This window comes from Protobothrops mucrosquamatus, unplaced genomic scaffold, assembly GCF_001527695.2.
Source record: "Protobothrops mucrosquamatus isolate PMUCROS unplaced genomic scaffold, P.Mucros_1.0 scaffold_154, whole genome shotgun sequence".
Classification (NCBI taxonomy): domain Eukaryota; kingdom Metazoa; phylum Chordata; class Lepidosauria; order Squamata; family Viperidae; genus Protobothrops; species Protobothrops mucrosquamatus.
In genome coordinates, this window is record NW_015386230.1 from 1,440,899 (window position 1) to 1,464,789 (window position 23,891).

The window sequence follows — 23,891 nt, forward strand, 5'->3', positions numbered from 1 at the left end:
GTCTGCATGCCTATAAGGCAAAAGTGTGCAATTGGAGTCGGCTGGGCGCAGGAACCAATGCCGTCTGTAGCCCGAGTGTGCTGCTTGCTCGCGTGCGCCGGCCTTAGTTTGAGGGCAGGAACAAAGCCTTCAACTGAGCGAGGAGACATCGCAGGGTGAGTCCCCTTGCACCTGCATCCAAGCTGCCGGCGGCGGTGGTGGCAACAGTCATTTGAGTGGCCATGATCTCCCCTCCCCTCCCCAGCCAGCCAACCCGCCTGACGTACACCTTGCCTGACTGGCCAGTGGCATAAATCCTGACCGGTCTTCTCCTTGTCGTCCTCCCCACTCAAGCAGCAGCAGCAGCTTGAGTTTCTCCGCTCTGTCCGAGTGGAAAGAAGCAGATGCGCAGAGCAGGATTGCTCTCAAGAAGATGCACGTGCACTGGCCTTATTGAGAGCAATCCACTCTGGACCTCTGCTTCTTTCCACTCACACAGAATGGAGTAACTCAAGCTGCTGGCAGCGGCAGCAACAGCCACCTGAGCAACCACAATCTCCCCTCCCTATTCAGCCACCCATCCCACCTGACGTACTCCTTGCCTGACTGGCCGGTGGCATGAATCCTGACCGCTCTTCTACTTGTCGTCCTCCCCACTCAAGTGGTGGCAGCAGTTTGAGTTTCTCCACTCCGTCCGAAAAGCGGAGGTGCAAAGCAGGATTGCTCTCAAGAAGAAGCGGGTGCTTCAGAAACAGAAAGGAACGCTCCATTTCTGAAGTGCCCCATTGGCAATCACACAGACTGTCCAATCTCTCTCAGGTCTCCCTTCGGATAAAAAGTGTTTGAGCAGCCGCCGGCTTGAGTTTCTTCGCTCTGTCCAAGTGGAAAGAACTGGAGGCGCAGGGCGGGATTGCTCTCAATAAGGCTAGTGCACACAAGCGAGGAGTGCACCCGCGTCTTCTTGAGAGCAATCCTGCTCTGTGCCTCCACTTTCTTCCTTTCAGATGGGTGGAGAAACTCAAGCTGTTGCTGCTGCTTGAGTGGGGAGGGCGACAAGGAGAAGAGCGGCAGGATTTGTGCCACCAGCCAATCAGGCAAGGAGTACATCAGGTGGGGTGGCTGGCTGGCTGGGGAGGGGAGATCGTGGTCGCTCAGGTGGCTGTTGCTGCCGCCAGCAGCAGTTTAGACGCAGGTGCAAGGGGACTTGCCCCGTGATGCCTCCCCGCTCAGTTGAAGGCTTCATTCCTGCCCTCAAACTAAGGCCGGCATACACAAGCGAGCAGCACACCCGAGCCACGGATGACATTGGTTCCAGCATCTGGCCGACTCCAATCTCACGCTTCCATTGTCAGTGCGAAAAGCATTTCCAAGCTGACTCTCCTCTTCCTCAAAGGGAAAGAAACCGTGGCAGAGAGGAGACAGATTTTGCAAGGTAAGTGAGTCCGGCACAGCAGGAAGGGAGGGGGAAGCAGTTGTGGGGAGCGGGGGGGGGGGAATAAGGTGAATGTTGCAGAGCCTCTGCAGTCATTCGTAAGGGTAAACAACTGCCGTGGTGCTGCAATATTCGTAATTTGGGACTTGCTCATAAACACTAGGGGGCGCTGATCATGTAACTTCGAACGAGCGTTAGTGAATACTCGTAATTCAGGGATTACCTGTACCTATTTTTCCTGTTTTTCTTGAAATTCAAGCTTAAGCTATTTTGTCAATTGCCTTACGTCTATTTTAAGAATTACATTACACTTCTGGTTCTTTGCTAATGGCAACGGCTATTTTTGAATATATAAACTTGTACAAGAGATGCAGAAGAAACAGCATCCCTCAGTTTTCAAGTGTACTCAGAATAATTGCAGTCCAAAAGTGCTTAAAAACAACATCCTGAAAATTTACTCCTACTGCTTTCATTAGGACACTGTATTATTCATTAACAATCAACCATGTGATTATAACCTAACTTAGAAAACTGTTTTATTGTTTGTAAACCAACAAGCAGAGTAGTATGATATACAGAGCTAGACAACAGGAACTAGATTTTAGATTCAACTATATTACAAAAACATCACAGGGCAAATCTGGTTTGCATGATTCTTAAAAATACATAGATCAAAGATTTATACACCTTGTTACCCTTTTAAACCATTTCATCTTCCAATCAGGTACAATACTATTATTAAAATACTAGGCAACATTATATAGTGAACAATGAATATACACTATCCAATGATATTCCTAACAGCTCTTTTATAAGCATGTCAGCATTATTATCTCTCATAGTGAAAAGCAGGAGGAGAATGACTTACCAGAGGCTATCCAAATAAATACACAGTAAGGACAAAAACTAAAGCAGAGACTTTTTGATTTGTAGTCTTTTGGCCACTAAAAGTTGTCTGGGCTCTAATTAATTATATGTCTTCTTCTAGAAAGCTATCCTAGAATGTCATGCTCGTCACCCACTATGTACCTATGAATCAGTTTTCTCTTTTCATTTAGTAATTAACATTCTAGGTGAATCATGTCAGCTTGTGTTTTAAATTACTTTTAAATATTTATTTCTTCAAACATCTTTCTTATAAACAGGTATTTTCTCAGTTTTTGCTACGTTCTCTACTGTACTATCCATTAGATGGAATAATATGTAATTGAATCCAACTCAGTTATTGTAAGTCAATTTTATGGTATAATGATAAAGAGGCCACACAACAGTAATATAACAATAGTTCAAGTTACTATACCATAAAACTTGTGATACATTACTACTACCAACTTAAAACAATTTTAGATAGAACACAGATTTTTTAAACTTCTGAAAGAATACAGACACTCTATTGTTCCTTCAAAATGCATCTTTCACTTTGGAATGCTGTCATACTAATGATCACACTTGTCTACTTTTAAATGTCAGTATTACACTTAAGATATAATCTGGATATCATGTCATTTGGTGGCACACTTTATTAACTTTGCATTAGGGAAACATATGGCAGACATACTTTTAAAAAAATCATTTAAAACAACATTAGAAGTCTTGTGTTGCCAGTTTTCTTTTTTAAAATGCTAGAGCTTATCTATGACATTGGCGTCTCAATATAACATCTTCTGTTTTAAAGGGAAGAAACTTGAATCTTTTAGCCTTCATCATTCTATCACAATATCTTACAATTTGTCCAGGCATGTTTGAACTACTCAACTAAAAAACATGCCACCTAGCACTGCAACTTTAGAGCAAACTAGATACATTAAGCAAATAAACTAAAGACTGACTTCACATAAAAAGAAATGTTAAAATAAGAAATGTTATTTTTTTATATTCTCTGAAAAAAACTAACATAGCTTTAAAAGCAATCTTTGACTACTTTGCCTAACCTAATTTTCAACATGTTTTTATGATAATACCAATACTAGGTACAAATCTTTCATTTTAAAATATTAAAAATGTTCAAAACTGTTGTAAATTGAAATTACAATTCAATAAAGGCAGGCAGAAAATAGAATATATTTCAACAGAGATTTTATTTCATTAAACAATAGCATTAAAAGATTTTACTATACGATATACACAGTTCTGTGTAGGAAATATTCTTTGCAATAAAAGCTTAATGCACACAATAGTTATCTAAGGAGATTTTGATTGATTTTTAGGTGTCATAAAATCAAATCTACTAAGATGTTCTGTCACTATGTTAACCATGGAGAATACTTTCTTGTCTTTGCAATATAACGCCTTAGTAACTATGGACACCTACACAAAGGTTGTGAAAAAGCTAGGTACAGCACAGCAAACACATGCTAGAAGCAGAAGCATTTAGAAGAAAATTGTACTGTTAATTAAAAGGCAATGATGCCATGATCCAAGATACCAATCCATCAATGAAAATATACTCTTCTTGTACTGTTCTACCTCACCTGTAAATATGCTCCTGTCAAAAATCTTTCTACATACTCAATCTATAGATGTATTAAATAGAAGAACATAGGGTTCAATTTTATCTCTAGAAACACTTAATTGTGTAAGAGGTTCAGTGGCTTGAGCTATATTTTAAACATGGAGTTAACAAAAAGGCCACATATACAAAAAATCATTAACAATGGTTCCCCTTATCTATCCAATCCATACACAAAAATGATGGAATAATAAAGTACAATGTACTTATATACATCATCCAGCTCCCAAGATCCTAGCCAATCTACCCATTTGGTGTATTTTTATTCATAAAACATGTATGATTAGAAAGTAAGGTTTATTATGCGCATCATTATTATGAGTTTACTTTTCAAAATTTTTTCTTCTCCTAAGTACCCCTTCTTTTGTTTTAAAGATTCTCTCTCTCTCTCTCCTCCCCTCATCTTTGAATCAGTCTTAATTCCTGTGAATATATGGATAAATCCATGCTTGGCTACAATTTTTGAGAAATGATTTGCCATTGCCTTTTTTCTGAGAGTAAGAGAAACCGGTCCAAGTTAGTTTTATGCCTAAGGCAGTTCTAGAACTCACTTTCCCAGCTTCTGGCCCAGTGCCTTTAACCACTACACCAAACTGGCTCTTTTAATAAAGCAACCTTTTTTTAAATGTTATGTTTCTTTCCATAGCATCTTTTCTAATAACTTACAAGCTCTTGTTTTCATTTTCTCCTCTACCTATCACTAAATAACCTTTAACAAGATTTTGCTTTTGTTTACAATTATTCCCTCCTTCCTTGCATAAGAAAGTTCTCTTAATAATCAGTTAATTAGACATGTTTAGGCTATTCCTGCTATTGCAATTTCCAAATCAGCTAGGGCAGACAAGGACAATCTTGCCAATCGTTCTACTCTGTTGTCCACAGTCTTTACTTGTCTTCCTCTCTTCTAGGAACTTTAGGTAAAAAGTCTTTTCCTTGTCTAGAATACTTAGATCATAACCACCTATCTGCTGAACAATGACATCTCTGAAAGTCTTGTATCTTGCCTTCAAGCTCTACCCCTTTTGCCGAGAATAGCTTTTCTCCTCCTAATGGACAATATTTTTTCTTTAATTCTCTTAACAACCTCATCAAAAAGTCACACGTCTTTTTTAAAGTCGTTGACTCGTCTCATTTTCTAGCAAAGGTAAGGTGTTTATGTGCAATTTATGTTAAACAGAGTTGGAGATGTAATAAGGACAATGCTTCTTTAAAGCACATGTTTTTACAATAACCTATACTTACTAAATTTTGGGAGAAAGACTATGTAAGTGTAATTACAAGCCAAAAGCTAATTTTCAGAGGATAATATTCCCCTGAACTGAATTCATTTTTTATTTAGTACATGGAATTTGACAATTGGACAACATAAATGGATTCTCTGTACCATTAGAAGCAAAAGACTGATATGCAAAAGGGAAAGATAAAATGTATGACCTCATTTACTCAATAAATTGAATACCTGATTACACTTGCTACTTATGAGCAGATTGCCTATGAAAAAAGTATAATGAAATATGGGACTCATTTATACAAAATAGAAAAGATAAAAATTATGATAGTTATATAAGATAGATATATCATAATGTTTGCATTAGATAAGAGAATTGTAATTTTTACTGTTGTAACATTATATATTCTGTATTTTAATTTGTGTTTTTCTTCACTTTTAACCATTTATTATTTTTTTGATAATGTAATATATATATTTGTGTTTTATTCCCTTTTTTATTTTAAAAGCATTTAAAATGTTTTATAAAAAGTTCTATATAACGGTATGAACTTATATGATCTTGAAACCTCCAGTAGCAAATGGGGTATATCAAACATGACAAAAGAATTTTACTAAAACATAAGAATATATTAAGAAAACAAGCACTATAACAATGTGAAATTCTTTCTGCACTATTCAAAACTAATACAAAATGCAACCTTTAATTTATTTGTGCTTTTTAATGCATATAATTCACATATACTTACAACTTCTGTTTTAGCCTCTTACCTGTACAACTTTGTAGAAATAGGCATACTGTCGGGCAGTATTTTTATACTGGCTAAAAATATCGTGTATGGCCTGAGTTGACTGAAGATACTGAACTTCATCTTCCTCAAAGTAAAGAGCAGTATTATATTCATTTGGGAGGGTCTGGATATAAGGTAGCCAGAATGAATTAGGGTTGTATCGTTCACAGAGAAGATGAAAAGCTAATGTGATATTGCCCATAGCTTGGAGAATTCGATCTTGAGAATACAGAGAACCTTAAAAAGGAAAGAAAGAATCCTGTAAGAAAATCTTAGTCCCTCTAAAATTATTAAGGAAAAAATGTTAACAAATAACTATTTTATACCAGAAGAGTTTCTTTTATCTCTTATCATAGGCATTCCCTTAATTTTTAAACAAGATCTTTAAAAGCGATTGGCTAAATTATTTAAGAATTTCGGTACTATTTATTTACTTGATTCATATGTTGCCTTTCTGAACTGATAAACTCTCAAACATACTATCAAAATTTAAAACAAATACTACATTTATTTTACAACTTTCAATAGTCAAGACAATAATTTAAATATAGATCATCATATTAAATATTAAGGAGGAAAGTTCTATAATGAAAAAACACAGAGGTAACTTTTATTTAAAAAAGTATTATGTTTTACAGTATGGTTATTATTCCTAAATCTTCTAACAAAGCAAAACTTTAAATCCACTGACACAATTTAGGTTTGTTGGATTATGTTCATTCATTATATTATTTCATTGGTTCAATTTTTTTTCTGAAGTGTACACAATAAATTGTAGTTATATGACTTGGACAAACATTTAGAATAAAGAATACTCAAACATTTATCAAATTTGGGAATTTTACTAAAATAGAAATCTTATCTTTTCCAAACAAATAATTATTCATAATTTCTCTCCAAGTTCCCTTTATATCACTACCTAATGACGGACATTTAATTATTACTACTGTTAAATAGATGGTTGTCTATTAATTCTACCTGACAACTTACAGCATTATTCCATAAAAAACATCCTATAAATACACCTTAGACGTATCTGTCAATACTTTCAAAAACTCTTTCTTACCCAGAATTGAATTTTTAGCTGACTCTACGGTCATCAACAATTTTCTGGGAACCCAGAGAAAAAGTTCTTCTGCCTACAAAACCACAAAAATAGTTCACAATATTATATATATCAAATAAACATAAGATTTTAGATAGCAACCCAGCTCCTTTTTTGCAAACTTACACAGTGTTATATGAGTTGCATGTTTTCTCTAATGGATAAGTTCTTGATCACAAGCTAGTCATGTAATATTTATTTGCCTAGGCATAAAATAAGAGATGTACATTTCTCTTTATATGGACCATTCCATGCCAAATGAACAAAGGATGACTATGTCAGACTCAAATTTCTGTAAATTTTTTTCAACAAAATAGCATTTAACATTTAGATTTATATATCACCCCATGGTGTTTTACAGCACTCTCTGGTCTGTTTATAAATTCAGGATATTGCCCCCAACAAATTTTTTTTCTTTTAATGACTCTGTAATCCTTTGCAATGAGGTGGAGTCAGGGTGACTGAATGAAGAGGAGCATTTACTGGCCAGATGCCCTGCCTGACGCCTATGCAATGCTCACAGCAGATATTTTCTCTGCACCTAGAGAAAGGAATATTTGCTGCTATTTAAGATTGAACTCAGCCTCACAATTGTGAGGTGAGAGCTCCTCCTCTAGGCCATTATGCCACTCATATTGCTCCCAACAATCTGGGTCCTCATTTTACCAACCTCAGAAGGATGGAAGGCTGAGTCAACCTTGAGCCCATCAGGATTGAACTCCTGGCTGTGGCCAGTTAGCCTCCAATACTGCATTCTTATCACTGCGCCACCAAGGCTCAAAAAAGAGGAAGAAAGCTTCACCTTATTTTCTGGCTATAGAAAATTCTCTGTGATTGCGGTTTGTGACTTTTCCACTTAACTTCTAACAAGCAAAGTCAATAGAGGATTTTAATGACTGTTAAATTTACTTAATGAGATATGATGACCTGCTTAATAACCATACTGTTTAACAACCAAAATTCTGGTCCCAATTGTAATCGGAAGTCAAGGACTATTTCTATCAGCTTTCTTCCTAACATTGTTCTGGAAATATTGACAGAAAAAGTTTGAGATGATAAACAAATGCCAGGTCTTAAAACCTGTGGAGAGGACTAAACTTAAATGTTATGCAGCCAAAATTAACTATTAATTATTATAAAACTACAAAGGGCAATAAAACAGTTGATGAAAACAATTCACAACTTTTGAGAATCCTCTGGATATAAAATCAATGTCCACAAAACAAAAATAATTACAAGATACTTAATGCAAGGAGAAATTAATTTATTGCGTGAAGGATCTGGCTGTCAGATAACCCAGTCAACGAACCATCTACATTTGACAGCTAATAATCAAGAAATATATCAAAATTGGAAAGACATATAGAACTATCCAGAGATTTTGGGAAATTAAATTTGAAATGAAATCATGTTATAAAACAATTCAATATATTGAAACTGTTCATCGATGTTGTACTTGGCATTAATTGTACAATTTAAGCATTAACATTTTTATAAATTAAATATATTTTTTCTTCATCCTTAAAGTTCAGTTTAACTAATCATCATGTTAACAATTTCTAGTTTCTATTGCATAAATACCATTATTCTCAGCTATATCTATATTCTATAATATATTATTTACATTTTATAATGCAATAAAACAATTATTGGTTTAACTTTGGAAAAAACTGCTTGGCGGGGTTGGGGCTTGCACTATGCTGTGTAGAATGGAAAAAGAAGCTTTCTGCTTTTTTCACAGCGCAAAGCCAGCTACATATGGCTTAGAAGCATGGCACAAAGGGGTGTTTTGGCACTCTCCAGTCCATTTAAACTGCTTTACGCTTTTATTTTTATTTTTCACAGACAGAGCCAGCCCCATACAGCCAGTTCAGGCATGCTTCATGAACAGTAGGAGCAAGAGGATGATGGTGAAGGTCAGCTGGGACAGAAGGGGGCCAAAAGTGCACAAATGAGGGATGGGTAGGAGATGCAGTACCCCTGCAGTTGTAAATGCATGCAGGCTGCCAAGCTCCTGAATTTTTATCACATGATTGCAGGGGTCCTGCAACAGTCATAATTTCAGGCATGGATCATAAGTCCATTAGTTCAGTGCTGTCGAAGATTGAAACAGTTGCTGGATGAATGCTTGTCAGTCGAGGACTACCTATTTAAATTATTGTAAGGATAAATTCTGACGTTAAGTATGAGGGAGGAATACTAAGACATATTAACAGAATTTGAAACACTTATACAAAATCAGTACCATTTGTTAAGGTAGTATATATAAAATATTCAGATATGATATGGAGGGGGAACAAATAAAGTGCATGATAAAATGGATGGAAAACTTAAGAACTACTCACAACAGTAAAAGAATTATGGTCCAAATTTATCAAATTTAAAAATCGTATTTAATAATGGTATAAACTTCTCATCTTTAAAGGTTTAATTTATCTAAATTATCACAGTATTAACTATTTCTAGTTCCACTTCTATATAGGATGAGATTCCTAACAAACTGATGTTTTTCTTGAAAAAATAATACAGGAGGGATACAAATTAATTAATTAATTAAGTAAGTAAGTAAATGTTTAGTGTCTACTGCATTTCTGAAAAATCTGGCAAGACTGTAAGCACTAGCGCATGTTACATGCATTTTTTTTCTGACCAAAATAATAAGTATATATTTCATGGTAAATTAATCGTTATATTTGGAAGAGAAGAGGTATACTTAGTTCTCAAACAATTATAAAAAGCTGGCAAATCTACTCAAGCATAATGAAATATTCTGACACTTTTTTTTGCCATCCCTTAAGTAAAGGAGCGCATACACAGGAAACCACTAGCATTTCACTCATGATCTTGCAGCATCCCAAGATTGCATCATTGAAATTCAACTTTAAAATACCTCATTTTTGGAAATCCCATTTTTCATGGTATAATTTCCTTCCAAAATTATGAATAGGAATGGAACCACACATTTATCTCTGAGGTTACCTATGTAAGCCATCTAGATTATTTTGATGAAGCAGCATTAAATATTTAGAAATAAATAAATATTTTTAAAAAACAAAGTAACATTTTACTCACCTTTATGTCACGTGTGGCTTTTAATCCAAAACCCTCTTCTTCAAAGTTAGCCACTTCAAAACCATCTGTGAATGCACCATTCTCTCCGGCCCATTTAATTAATTCAGAGAAATAATCTTCTCTTTTCCCATCAAATATAATAGATAAACCTGTGTTCACATTTAATTGGAGACAAAAATACACAACAAATTATTATTAGTAAGCATATGTACATTATTTATTTATCACTGATATGTGAAAAATATAATGAACTAAAACAGTGCACCCTGAGTATATGTGCAAGTAAACTGCATGTACTTCTGAGCTGGTGGTATTGGTATCAATAGTTGACTGGTGACTGCAGGGAAGGAGCAGCACATTTTATGACAGCTGGAAGTGCTTTATGGGCCATAATTCCAAATGATCATTAAATAACCAGTTGTAAATCATTAATGATGACTCATCCAGCAACTATCCGAAGCTACAACAGTGCTGAATGAGTAGTACTGTAGTACTTACAACCAGTCTTCAAAGTCCCAGCCGCCTCAGCAACCCCATGGTCATATGAGAGCAATCTGGGCACTTAGCAACCAGCTCATACTTACAATGGTTGCAGTACCCCAGTCACATGATCACCATTTATGATCTTCCATGCTGGCTTCCCACAAGTAAAGTCAATGGAGAAGCCAGTACAGAAGGTTACAAGTCGTTCCTGTAAATAACTTTCACTCCCAACACTGTCTTGTTTCCCCTCTCACACTCTACAGCACCCATTCCCCACCTAGTTGAACTCACACATGGTTGCAGAAGTCACTCATATCCCACCCTTTGGAATATCCACCCCACATATAGTCATACTAGTGCCAGACTGCAGCAGCCACATGCATGCCCTTCCACTCTCCATGACATCCACTTCCTGTGTAACTCAGACCACATCAGCCGTTTACCTGCACACTAGTCTGTTTATGAACAGGCCAAAACCTGTAACTTCCTGCCAACTTCCCCACTGACTTTGCTGTTGGAAGTCAGTGGGAAGTCACAAGGAGGACTTAATGACCTGCAATCTTTGCTTGACATGGTCTGCAAGGATTGCAGTAGTCATTTACTATCATTAAATGAGAGCTATCTATAGTGGATATGTGTTGCTATAGATTTGTAGTTTAAGAAAAGGGTTTAGTTGTGTATATCAGTTTAGGAAATGTAAGGATGTAAGCAATTCTAACCACATAAGGGTTACTTTCTACAGTCAACAATACATCTGGACACTTTTGATATCCCCAGTACTATATGTTCTATCATTATATATAGAATACATATTCTAAACATGTTTTTCATGTGGGATCTTAGATGATATAATATCAAGGGAAAAATATTACACCTAAGTTAGAGAAAAGGTTTAATTTGGAAAATGTAGGTAGAATTCAATATAATTTCTTGTTTGCAGAATTGCTTGTTTGGTACAAACTCCAAGGATCATATGAATGTTGGTATCCTTTATGTCATTTGTTTTTGTGTACATTATTCCAACTTGATGAAAATTATTCCCATTAGTGGATATAAGCTTGACAGAAGAACTAAAGCTTTAGCTAGTGGTTTAACATTAGCCTCAATGCCCTAACCTCAACTTTAGATACAGGTATTCCTTGCTTAATGACTGGACATTTAGCAACCATTTGAAGTTATCATGGACCCCCCCCCCCCAAGATATTAACAAGCTGGTTCCAGAATTCCCATGTGGCACTCTTCCCCCCCCCCATGGTCACACGATTGATTGCATTTTGGGCACTTAGCAATCAGTTCGCCTTTATAGGTATTTGCAGCATTCCATGATCACATGACATGATTTACAACTTTTGCCACGAACTGGCCTTTTGGGGCCAGTTTTCAGCAAAAAATGCTAATAGGAATGCAGTGTTCAATTGACCACAACTGCAGTGTTCAATTGACCACCACAAAAAAAGTCATAAAATTGGGTGGCTTGACACGACTGTCGTGACTTATGATGAAACTCTGGTCTCACAAGAGCATTCTTCTCAAAACAGAGGAAAGGGTTCCTTACAGTATTGGGCCAAGATTGTAGCATGGAAAAGTTTTAATACTGCTAGTATTAATCTGCCTCTGATTAAAGAAAAATGCTTGATGACTGTTGAAGAACCGGGACACATAATCACAACAGGCCATCCAGTTTCCTTGGGATGGAAAATCATTCTCAAGTATTTAAATGTGTTTCCATTTTGGTCTTTGGAGTAATGACCATGACTTTAGATTTTTGCAAGTACCAACCTGTTCCATGTACAGTATTGGACTATAGAATTCATTGCCTTCCTAAGCCTTATTGGACAGTAACAGATGAGAACTGCATCATGTACATACAGAAGTATCACAACTTTGCAGTCTGCTAATTTGGGGGCATGATAGTGTGACTTGTTCACTGATTCAGTCATGGAATTAATAAACAAATTAGAGAAATGATCAGTCTATAATTTTAATGGTAGGTTTATTTCAACTGTGAGGGACAGAATAACAACAACAAAAAATCCAGAAAAATGCATTTCAAAAAAGTTATAAATTGATTTGCATTTTAATGAGTGCAATAAGTATTTGATCCCCTATCAATCAGCAAGATTTCTGGCTCCAAGGTGTCTTTTATACAGGTAACGAGCTGAGATTAGGAGCACTCTCTTAAAGAGAGTGCTCCTAATCTCAGCCTGTTACTTGTATAAAAGACACCTGTCCACAAAAGCAATCAATCAATCAGATTCCAAACTCTCCACCATGGCCAAGACCAAAGAGCTGTCCAAGAATGCCAGGGACAAAATTGTAGACCTACAAAAGCTGGAATGGGCTACAAGACCATCACCAGCTTGGTGAGAAGGTGACAACAGTTGGTGTGATTATTCGCAAATGGAAGAAACATAAAATAACTGTCAATTTCCCTCGGTCTGGGGCTCCATGCAAGATCTCACCTCGTAGAGCTTCAATGATCATGAGAACGGTGAGGAATTAGCCCAGAACTACACGGGAAGATCTTGTCAATGATCTCAAGGCAGCTGGGGCCATAGTCACCAAGAAAACAATTGGTAACACAATACGCCATGAAGGACTGAAATCCTGCAGTGCCCGCAAGGTCCCCCTGCTCAAGAAAGCACATGTACAGGCCTATCTGAAGCTTGCCAATGAACAGCTGAATGATTCAGAGAACTGGCTGAAAGTATTGTGGTCAGATGAGACCAAAATCGAGCTCTTTGGCATTAACTCAACTTGCTATGTTTGGAGGAGGAGGAATGCTGCTTGTCACCCCAAGAATACCATCCCCACCGTCAAACATGGAAGTGGAAACATTATGCTTTGGCGGTGTTTTTCTGCTAAGGGGACAGGACAACTTCACCACATCAAAAGGACAATGGATGTACCATGTACCATCAATTCCTGGGTGAGAACCTCTTTCCCTCAGCCAGGGCATTGAAAATGGGTTGTGGATGGGTATTCCAGCATGGCAATGACCCAAAACACACAGCCAAGGCAACAAAGGAGTGGCTCAAGAAGAAACACCTTAAGATCCTGGAGTGGCCAGTCTCCAGACCTTAATCCCATAGAAAATTTGTGGAGGAAGCTGAAAGTTTAAGCTGCCAAACATCAGCCTCGAAACCTTAATGACTTGGAGAGGATTTGCAAAGAGGAGTGTGACAAAATCCCTCCTGAGATGTGTGCAAACCTGGTGGCCATCTACAAGAAACGTCTGACCTCTGTGATTGTCAACAAGGGTTTTGCCACCAGCTACTAAGTTATGTTTTGTGAAGAGGTCAAATACTTATTTCACTCATTAAAATGCAAATCAATTTATAACTTTTTAGAAATGCATTTTTTGGGATTTTTTGTTGTTATTCTGTCTCTCACTGTTAAAATAAGCCTACCATTAAAATTATAGACTGATCATTTCCTTGTCTGTGCACAAACATACAAAATCAGCAGGGGATCAATTTTTTCCCTCACTGTAGCCGATTCTCTAAATAAACGTTAATGCTACCAGGCAGCTACTTGTTATGTCAAATGGGCCAGTATAATGTATTTCTTTGACTTTGGGTGAGTTTGGTCAAGTCCCTCTCTCAGCCCAATCCACCTTACAAGGTTGTTGTGGTGAGGAAAAGAGGAGGAATGTGTATTATGTTCACTGCCTTGAGTTATAATGAATAATGAAGGGCGAATGCAAACAAACAGATAAATTTCCCTGATCCTGGCCAATATAATGTATTCCCTGCAGATACAGGAACACATTACTTGTCTCCCTCAACCAACTGCCCTGTAGGAGATGGAGTCTGACTGAGTTTCTATCCTCCTAGATTATTTAAAATGAATTCTTAGGGTTTATCCAAATATACTGTCTGAGATGGGAAAGATTTGGTTAGAAATTTAGGAACATGATCTCAGGGGGGCATGGAGAGGGAATGGTTATGGGTGAGCGGAAGGCGATCGTGCGCATGCGTTCAGTTCCATTTGCGTGAGCAGTGGGCACATGCACCCACCACTCGCAAAAAAATGGGAGCTGTGCACATGTGCACGTGCTTACCCACCACTTCCACAGCCCAGTTCCAAATGGACCAAGGCCCGGTAGTGCTCCATGGCTCAGAAGTTGGGGGGCCCTGCCTTACAAAATTTGGGATTTATCTTGTAAATAAAACAAGTATCTTATGATTCTGGTGAAAAATATATTCTGGTGAAAACACAGAAATCCTCCTTTGTATATATGGCCCATATTTCACTAACCCTCTTCGCTTAAGAGAGCCAGTAGAAAAGCTGATTTTGAAGGGATGGTATTATTCAATATCTATTAAATAAGTTCAAAGGGGTCTACTATTGCATAGACAGGGGTCAGCAACCTGAAACACTGAAAGAGCCACTTGGACCCGTTTCCCTCACAAAAGAAAAAACTGGGAGTCGCAAAATGTGTGTGTGTGTGTGCGCACGGAACAGGGCACTTGATTGAAGAGGCTGGATCAGCTTTATTTTCTTCCCTCCGAGGCCGGAACCCCCAATGCCCCTCCCCGCCTTGATCCAGAAAGATTTGCGCCTTTCCCGAAGCCCGAATCGGTCCCTTCCAGCGAGTTGCCAAGCCTCCCCTCCCTCCTCCTTCCCTGGCAGCTACTGTGTTTAAATTTGCTTTTTCTTGGGTGGCTACAGAGCTTCCTTCATTTTCTTTCCTTACTATCCCTCTTCTCCCCCCCTCCCCCTGCCTTTCCTACAATGCCCTTGCACTGTGATGTATCCTCCTCTACCATACATGTTAAATTTTTAAAGTGTGGGCAGTTCTACCATCCTGGCTTCTCCTCCCCTCGGAAAAGACTGCTCTCCCCCCACCCCACGCTCTCCCTCTCTGGGACTTTCTTCTTTCCGTCTGGTACAAGTAAGCCTTTTGGCGTGAAGGTTCCGAAGGAGCGGAGGAGGATGCCGACGGGGAAAAGGAGCTGCTACGGCAAATCTTCCGAGGCGGCAGTAGACGGCTGCTCGGGCTCGCCTATCTCAGCCTGCTGCAGGAGGCCGGAGTTCTGCCTCCGGAGGAAGGCGAAGGGACGCGGCTGTCCGTTTGCCGCCCCAGCCATGACTGCCGCCCGGCCCGGCCTGGGGAGACGCGTGGCCGGCTCAGTTTCCCAGGAAGCGATGCCCCCACCGGCCGCCGGCCCAGCCAGGACTGCCGCCCGGCCCGGCAAGACATGTGGCCGGCTCAGCTGCCCAGGGAACAGCCCGGGGACAGCCCAGGAAGCAATGCCCCAGCCGAGACTGCCGCCTGGTACAAGTAAGCTGGGGGGGCGTGCTTACTCCCCCGCCACTGACCCTGTCTCCGGCTCTGCTGCTGCTTGGCCAACGGTGGCACCAGCTGGGCATTGGAGGGGGCTGCTCTCCCTCAGGGCCGCGATTTGCGAGAGGGTTGGCCAGCTCAGCGGAGGCTGGGGCGGACCGCTCCCAGCGGGGATCTTGGGGCTTCCCCGCATGGCTCCCCAGCCACGTGTGCCTCAGACGGGGTCAGCCCGGGAAAATGACTTCCTGGCCGCCCTTCTCCCAGGGGGCGGGGCACCCAGGCGCAGGGCCAATCAGGAGCCCTGCAAGGGGGCAAGTTCGCATGAGAGAGAGAGAGAGAAAGGGGAAGTGCAAGTGCCCCTCTCTCTCTCCTTGTCTCTCTCTGCAAATGGCGGAGGAGGCTCCGGAGCCGCAGGGGATGGCTCAAAGAGCCACATGCAGCTCTGGAGCCACAGGTTGCCGACCCGTGGCATAGACTCTGGTTAAATCCTATAAAGAAAAACAGTGAAAGAACATGTGGAGATGAAAGTTATACCCATGAGAAAGCCATGCACATTAGGATGACCCAATAAATCTCCCCATTGGTACAAAGGAGTCTGATGCCCTAGTGGCCTAGCCTATGTGAACAAAGTATTTCTCTGAGATTATCTTTGTCCATTTGGTTTTGTAGGAACCTCTTAGATTCTAGTATTTCTACTAATATTTCCATAAGCTTTCTTTCCTCACCATCATTCAAATGTTCACTAGGCCATCCTAATTTACCGATTGTTAGGTATCTGGAGATGAAAAAGAATGTTAAATCTGGTAACATGGTGTTTAGAAGCATACAATTTTCAGGAACAGGCTGACAAATCAGTCTCCAGCTTTGAATGTGTTTGTGCCTGCAGATGCCATAGAGGCTTTTCATTTATGTCCATTAATACCAAGAGCTCCTGAACCAGCAAAGGCAAGCAGGAACATTCCTTCTCTACATAGTTTTCCCTTCCATGCTACCTTGGATAAAGTTATCAGCAAAACTGAACAGAGAACATCTCTAATGATTACTTGGATATAAGAGGTGGGTGGGCTGGGTACAGGAATATGCATGTACTTCTGTACACAGAAAGAAATGTAAATTATTGAAATTTGAATACAAATATTAAAACTTTTATACTGTATATTTACATTATTAATTTGCAGTTTTTATAAACAAAATATTTTCATTCACAACTGTGAAGAAAACCTCCGAAGAAGCAGTTTCAAGTTATTCTCCCACTTGTGGATATGCATGTTCTAAATTGTGAATATGCATGTTGAATCCTTCAGTGAACAGTTAAGATGGAATAATTTTTCACTATACAAAATGAAAGAACATTACTTCCCAAATGTACAGTTTGATCATTAAAATTCTCCACACTCAATATGCACTTTGATTAAACTTTTAAAAACTTAATACAAATAAGAAAAATATATAGATACAATGCTTATCTTTAGAAACAAATTGTTGATTTCACTATAATCACTACTAGCAAATGATAATAAATCAAGATTATCCACTAAGATTTTAACAAGGTTTCCCCCCCCCCCTAAAATCTTGCTTTAACTTTTGGGTAAAAAACTAAACAATCAATTGTGCATTGCCAATAATTTTGTGCACCATTGTGAGGCTGAAAAACAAGTAGATTTTTTTCCACATTTATATATTTTATGTATCTTTTAAAATGCACTTTAGGAAATATCATTTGAAAATGTTTCCTCATTTACAACTACAAATTGTAGATGAAAATTCAAAATAAAGTTCTCTTAATATAAAAATAGTATGTCTGAGAATACTGGTATACATTACACTAATGACTCCAATTTTCAATCATATATACTGTATATGATAGAGCTTGATAGTTTTCTTGCAGACAGTTCATTACCTGGCTAGGGAACATCTTTACTGCTAGAAGGAAATGGGTTTGCTCTCTATTTATATACAATAGTATGCCTTTTGTCAGTGTTGATACAATCGAGTTTCATACTCGATTGTTTCTCTGAGTTGGTAGCTCCTCAGTTAGGGTATTGTTTATTGCTTGCTTGTCCGTCTGATATTAATCCTCCTTGCTAGAGAAGAGGTGTTTTGGTCTTTCTGTTTCCTTTTTAGCTTTTTAATTGTCTCTTTTGAATGGTGTGTGAATATTGTTTATCTCTATGTACATGTTGATAGCTCATTTCTCTGAGTGCTAGGAATTCCATAGGGTAAATGGATTTAACTTGGTCTAGGATGCTTAGTTTCCCAGTTGAAACTGTAAGCCTATGTGTTGTGAAATTAAGGATACACAATAAATAGCCTAATCAAGGAGCAACCACAGAAAAAAGAACACCCCTATCAATTCTGATAGGGCAAGCTAGTGTATATAAACAGAGAGCAAATCCAATTCTTCTAGCACAGAAGATGTTACCTACCAAGTAACAAAATGTTGAAATGTAGGCAAAAAACCCAACCAATCTTAGAAAGCCAAGGACTCTGATTTTGCTTGGAATTTATTTATTTAAATCTATTTCTATGGCCAACCATTTCACTAATGCAACAGTGGCAACTGAGAAAGATGAAAAAAAATAACATAGATACAACCTGAACAATACATTTCAAAACCAATAGAAGGCAATTAAACATTATTTCAATGCAACGTCTTACCATAATCTATCAGAAACTGCTTTCTTCACATACCTTTCTGCTTTTTACGAATTCTCTCAACAAGAGCTCGAATCTGCTGATATTCCTCCCACTCTTTTCCAGGACCTGGGGTTGGGCTGCTGCATTCTGTAAGCATAAGCAAAAACTTAATTTTGTATGTCTGTAAATGTGTACATTCATCAGAAAATTATTATACAAATGTTATACATAAATCCTATTCATTCTAAATACTAGAAATATAAAATATTTCAGAATACAATATCAGAATCCAGAAAACAGAAGACTTACATACAATTGTTCAACAAAAATATTCTAAACAAGCATTCTAAACATTTTTTCTTCTTCACTTGGGATATTCTTATCCCCTTCCCCTGTCAAAAAATTTAGGATAATATACTTACTCTGTAACAATTCACTAATCAGATTCAATATCTCCTTTGGAGAGACAGCTGTTGTAGCTCCAGTACCTGACTTCTGTGTTTTCACTCGGCTTTTTTTCCCCATCTTCTAGCTTTAAGAGAATAACAGCCAAATAAGCAGCATTCTTTAGTTAATATGTAAGATGTGCAGGGCATTCAAAAGAGATGATTTTCAAAGTACATCTCCTCAAGCAGTAAAGCAGTTATATGATTTAAAGCTGCTATGAAGATTGTCCAATTGTCTCTGCATGTGTGTGTAATAAGTAATTTCCACAGTAACTAGCAGAGACCCAATTATACATGAACTGGTAATCCTCAATTAATGACTGCTCTATTCAGCAAATTTCAAACTTATGATTGGTCCTCCAACTTACAACTGTCACAGTATTCCTATCAAGCCCAAGCCCAAAGACAACAGTAAAATCCAATTTATTTAACCCTTCCTGTACCACTGCTTAATTATTATCACTTGATAGCCATTTGTGAGCTTCAACAGCCAGCTTCCAATAAGCAGTCAATGAGAAGCTGATAGTAAGTCACAAATTGCACGTGTGATGTCACACTTAATGACCATGGATGATTTGTTTAACAACTGCAATGGAAATGATGCCATAAGTCCAGTCTGGTTATATGATATTTCACTTAACAATCACATTGCTTAGCAATATAATTGCCAGTCATTAAATGAGGACTACCTGTACATACATGCAAAAATGATAAAGGCTAAGCAAAGGACGTAGTTGCTTTAATGTGTCAAGAAAATGTCCTTTCATTTTAATGCTTTACACAGCCTTGTTTGTTTCCTGTTTCAAACAAAGAAGGTTCACCAACTGCAACTGGATTTTCATGTATGTAAGAACTGATAGATAGTATTAAAAGAAAATTTAAAAAATACTCAAGCAAACAAAAGTGAATGTTTAACATGTATATTCAGCTTATTGAATTTGAAAGCATTCATACTGAAGTATCTCAAAAACTACAAAGGAACACAGTCGAAATTTGATAACAATAGTACTTAGACTTATATACCGCTTTATAGTGTTTTACAGCAGTCTGAGTGCTTTACAAATATCCGCAACAATATGGGTCCTCATTTTATTGACCTCCGAAGGATGGAAGACTGAGTCAACCTGGAGTCAGTCAGGATCAAATTCCTGGCTTTGGGCAGAATTAGCTTGCAATACTGTATTCTAAACACTGCACCACCACAGCTTCCACATACACATGTTGATCTTCACAACACATGTATGTGGAAGTGTATCAGGACTTAAACAAAGAAGATGATCTCTGAAAAACAGTTGTTGATGCTCACCAGGATGGAAAAAGTCACAAAACCATTTTCAAAGAATTTGGACTGCACCAGTCCACTGTCAGGCAGATCAAGTACAAAAGGAGGCAATTCAGCACATAGTTACCTTCCCCAGACATGGTCAATTAACCAAGATCATACTAAGAGGAAGAGCAAGACATGTAATATCCTTGGGTAGTCTCAAAGAAGTCCAGGGTAATGTGTCTCATTACAATCAGAGTTCAGACTTAGTTTTGATACATGAAGGGGTAATGAGGGAGTTGACCAATTCCTCATATAATAGACAGAACGCATATTGGTTCTTTTGAAACTCTTCAATGGCTTCAATAAATCAGCTATAATTTCTTTCTGCTATTGATTATCTTGTTCTTTCTGTAAGAAAGATTTCATAATTGTCACTAGATAATTTCTACTCCAGCCTATGGCTGTTGGCCTATATATCATAAGGTTTTATCATTATCTGCATTTAACACACATACAAAGAGAATGATTCTGACTGAATTTTTATCAAGTAAATAGCTCTACTTCTACTTTTCATTTACTATCTCAAAGAATCTGAATACTTCCTAACTCAGTAGGTTCAAAGTTATGTACTATTCTTTGTAAAGAGTGTTCTATAAGAAAAAATCAATTCTATAAACTAGATTTTCATGAACATTAACAACTTCAGTTCTCTGAATGTCACTGAGCACAGGAAACCAAGCATGAAAAATTACTGTAAGGAGATACATGAATTATCATATTACAATACATCACATCATAACCTGTACTTTAGCACATGGAATTATTAATTCTGTGTTTTTAGTATCTAGATATAAGTAATGTGATTTATTATACCATATCATGACTGATATATTTTGTTCAGTATCACTTCATTTAGAAAGATTAATAGTGTTTCATAGAGTTACAAGAAAATAATATATTAAAATATGGCTTTATTTGTAAGATAAGTTCATGTAAGAATGTTATGATGGTAAATAAATTGAATAATGACACTGAAGATTTTTCTATGCACTTCCTCCACTCAAAACTAGACCATCAAGTATCACCTAACATCTAATAAATAGATGGGAAGGGAAGACAAAAATAAAAATAAATTAGTATCTGTATGCATGTAATTATTCTAAATCTTTGACTATAAATTAATTCCCCAACTCTTTCCAATACACATATTTAGCTTTTCAGAGTCTAAACTGATATACAGGTAAACAATTTGAATAAGAATATAATCTTAGATTTTAAAACGTTTTTTCATACTTGAGGCCTAATTCAAAGAAGTAAAAAAGTTTCACTGCAGAAAACTTTCTTTAAAAATATCTTACAAAAGGATATTTGATAACAATCACAAAGCATTATACCACCAAAACTGGGTAACAATAACCCAAAAACCCTATGACTGAAATGCTGAGATCACAATTAGAAAACATAATGTGAAACATGTAAAATGTTATAAAGTAACTTTCCCTCACCTGATGTTCTCCAGATGTGTTGGATTACAACTTCTGTAATTCCAATAAACATAGCCAATGTAATTATGGAAAATAATGCCCAACCCATGTTGGGAAAGACTACTGAACTTTGAGAATAGGAGTTGGGTAACCAAGTAAGCTATGAAAAAAAGCATTTCCTTCAACCAAAAGAGTTTCCAAATTGTTCCCTTTTTGAGAAGGCAAGTGCTTTACTGTTAGACTAGAAATACATTTAAGCCCATAATTCAGCTGCTGTCAGTCAGTGGGAAAATGGAAAACACAACATGTTGGAAGTCATTCTGTTTGTTCTTAGCAACTACCGTAATAATTATAAGTATGCAGGCCCTGAACACAGAGGTTTCAGCTTTGTTTCTTTTAGCTAACAGCCACTCGATCTTAAAGAGATTTAAAGTTTATTTTATAATTAATTGCCTAGCTACTGTTGCAAAGAAGGGCAGGAACTTAAGCGGGGAAAGCAGTCACCACATTTTGCAAGATCCAAAATTAGTACTCAGGCTAATGTAACTGATACTTTAGTGAAGCTGTCCCTTCAATTTCCTTTCATAAACAGCAAGATAGTTGTATAATAGAAAGTATTTATCTTAATTCTATTGACATTAGTTATCACAATGGAGTATGACAGATTTGTTTATTAGTCAACTAAATCCCCTCTTAACAACTTGAAAGTGACTGTGAAATAATAATAGAGTTAATGGCTTTTTTCACACCAACTACATATTATAAAAGTATGTTAAACTTATTTTACTGACAGCATAAACTTAATAGATCAGATTGAACATGGAATAGGGCAATCATTAGCCCCATTGTACTTTGTACAATGTATACTGCAAAAAGAATTCACTTCTCAAGTTTTCACTGCATCTGTGCAGAATAGATGGCATTTACTACATTCATTATATGTTGGAGAAGGGGAACTAGAATAATTGGAGCTTCACTGTGAGAAATCTTTATCATTCTTTGCAGATAGTGTCAATTAGAATTGCCTTGAATTGGACTCAAGTGTTGAGACAAGTCATGGAGAAGTAAGAAGGGTAATCTTTTATGATGTAAAAATAGATTCTTTTCATTATGAAGAACTTGAGAAGACAGGCAGAATATGTAGCTAGGTAAGGACCACTAACTGTTTGTTTGATCCCCCCCCCTTGATTAGATAAAAATAGGACAGGATTAGTTTCATAGTTTATGGGAGTGAGCAGCCACAATAAATCTGGAGGTTCTGCAACAAATATATTTTGCATGCAAGCATGATCTGGGACCAAAAAGTAGGCACAGTAACAGAAAACGAAGTTAAAATGCTCTGGGGCTTTAGAATTCAAGCAGACAAGTATGTGCCGATAAGAAAGATAAAAAAAGTCTGGATAGTGGAATTGACAGTAACTAGATACAGCAGAATAAAAGAGAAAGAAATGAGAACATAATAAAAATACAAAGACCTGCAAATTAAAGTAGAACCACAATGATAAAAGAAAGTAAAGACAGTACCAATATTAATAGGTGGTCTTGAGTGTAATCCCAAAACAAATGGAGCACTACTTGAACACCAATGACATTGACAAATCATCGGTCAATTGCAAAAGGCAGCTTTAATAAAAATAGCTTACAACCTGTGATGATACTATTAACACTATCAAACACCTTCTGCATATCTCATGTCTAAGGACACATTTGGGGGATAAAAATGTGAAATGCAGTCTGAACATCTGGCTGCTATGACAAAGCATAATAGTAATAATTAGTCGCCCGGAGTCACTCAATAGTGACATGGGTGGCATGTAAATTTAATAAATAAAAATAACACAATGAAGATTTGTTTCCGTGAATCACTTGATGTTAGTGAAAATATAGTCAGATCAAATGTATAATATCAGTTAAAAAACAAGAATAAATTTGCAATAATTTTCCAAAATCAACTGCATATCTTATTTTTTTATATGAAACAGGAAAGGTCAGTTCATACACCTTGGTCTAATTTCCTATGGTTTCATTTCAAATGTCCTTCCAGGTAGGCAAATCAAATTTCAAATAAAAACTGCCACTTCTTTGGCAATGATATGAGAAAGGGAGAAAAAGGAGGGTGTTAAAAAATGGAAGAGTGAACAAGTAAGAGGCACTAGACTGGAAGAAAC

At 37.4% G+C, this 23,891-nt stretch overlaps 1 protein-coding gene across 1 annotated transcript in view; it reads right to left on the reverse strand.

The window, feature by feature from the left end:
• The window catches only part of SETD3 (SET domain containing 3, actin histidine methyltransferase), a 52,967-nt gene that overhangs the window by 27,057 nt on the left and 2,019 nt on the right, over positions 1–23,891 (reverse strand). The window contains exons 2-6 of the mRNA XM_015820302.1: positions 18,949–19,058; positions 18,581–18,673; positions 10,117–10,265; positions 7,006–7,078; positions 5,920–6,176 (exon numbers count right to left, since the gene is read on the reverse strand). Coding sequence (XP_015675788.1) covers positions 5,920–6,176; positions 7,006–7,078; positions 10,117–10,265; positions 18,581–18,673; positions 18,949–19,051 — 675 coding nt within the window. The 5' untranslated portion in view covers positions 19,052–19,058. The remainder of the gene's footprint in view (positions 1–5,919; positions 6,177–7,005; positions 7,079–10,116; positions 10,266–18,580; positions 18,674–18,948; positions 19,059–23,891) is intronic.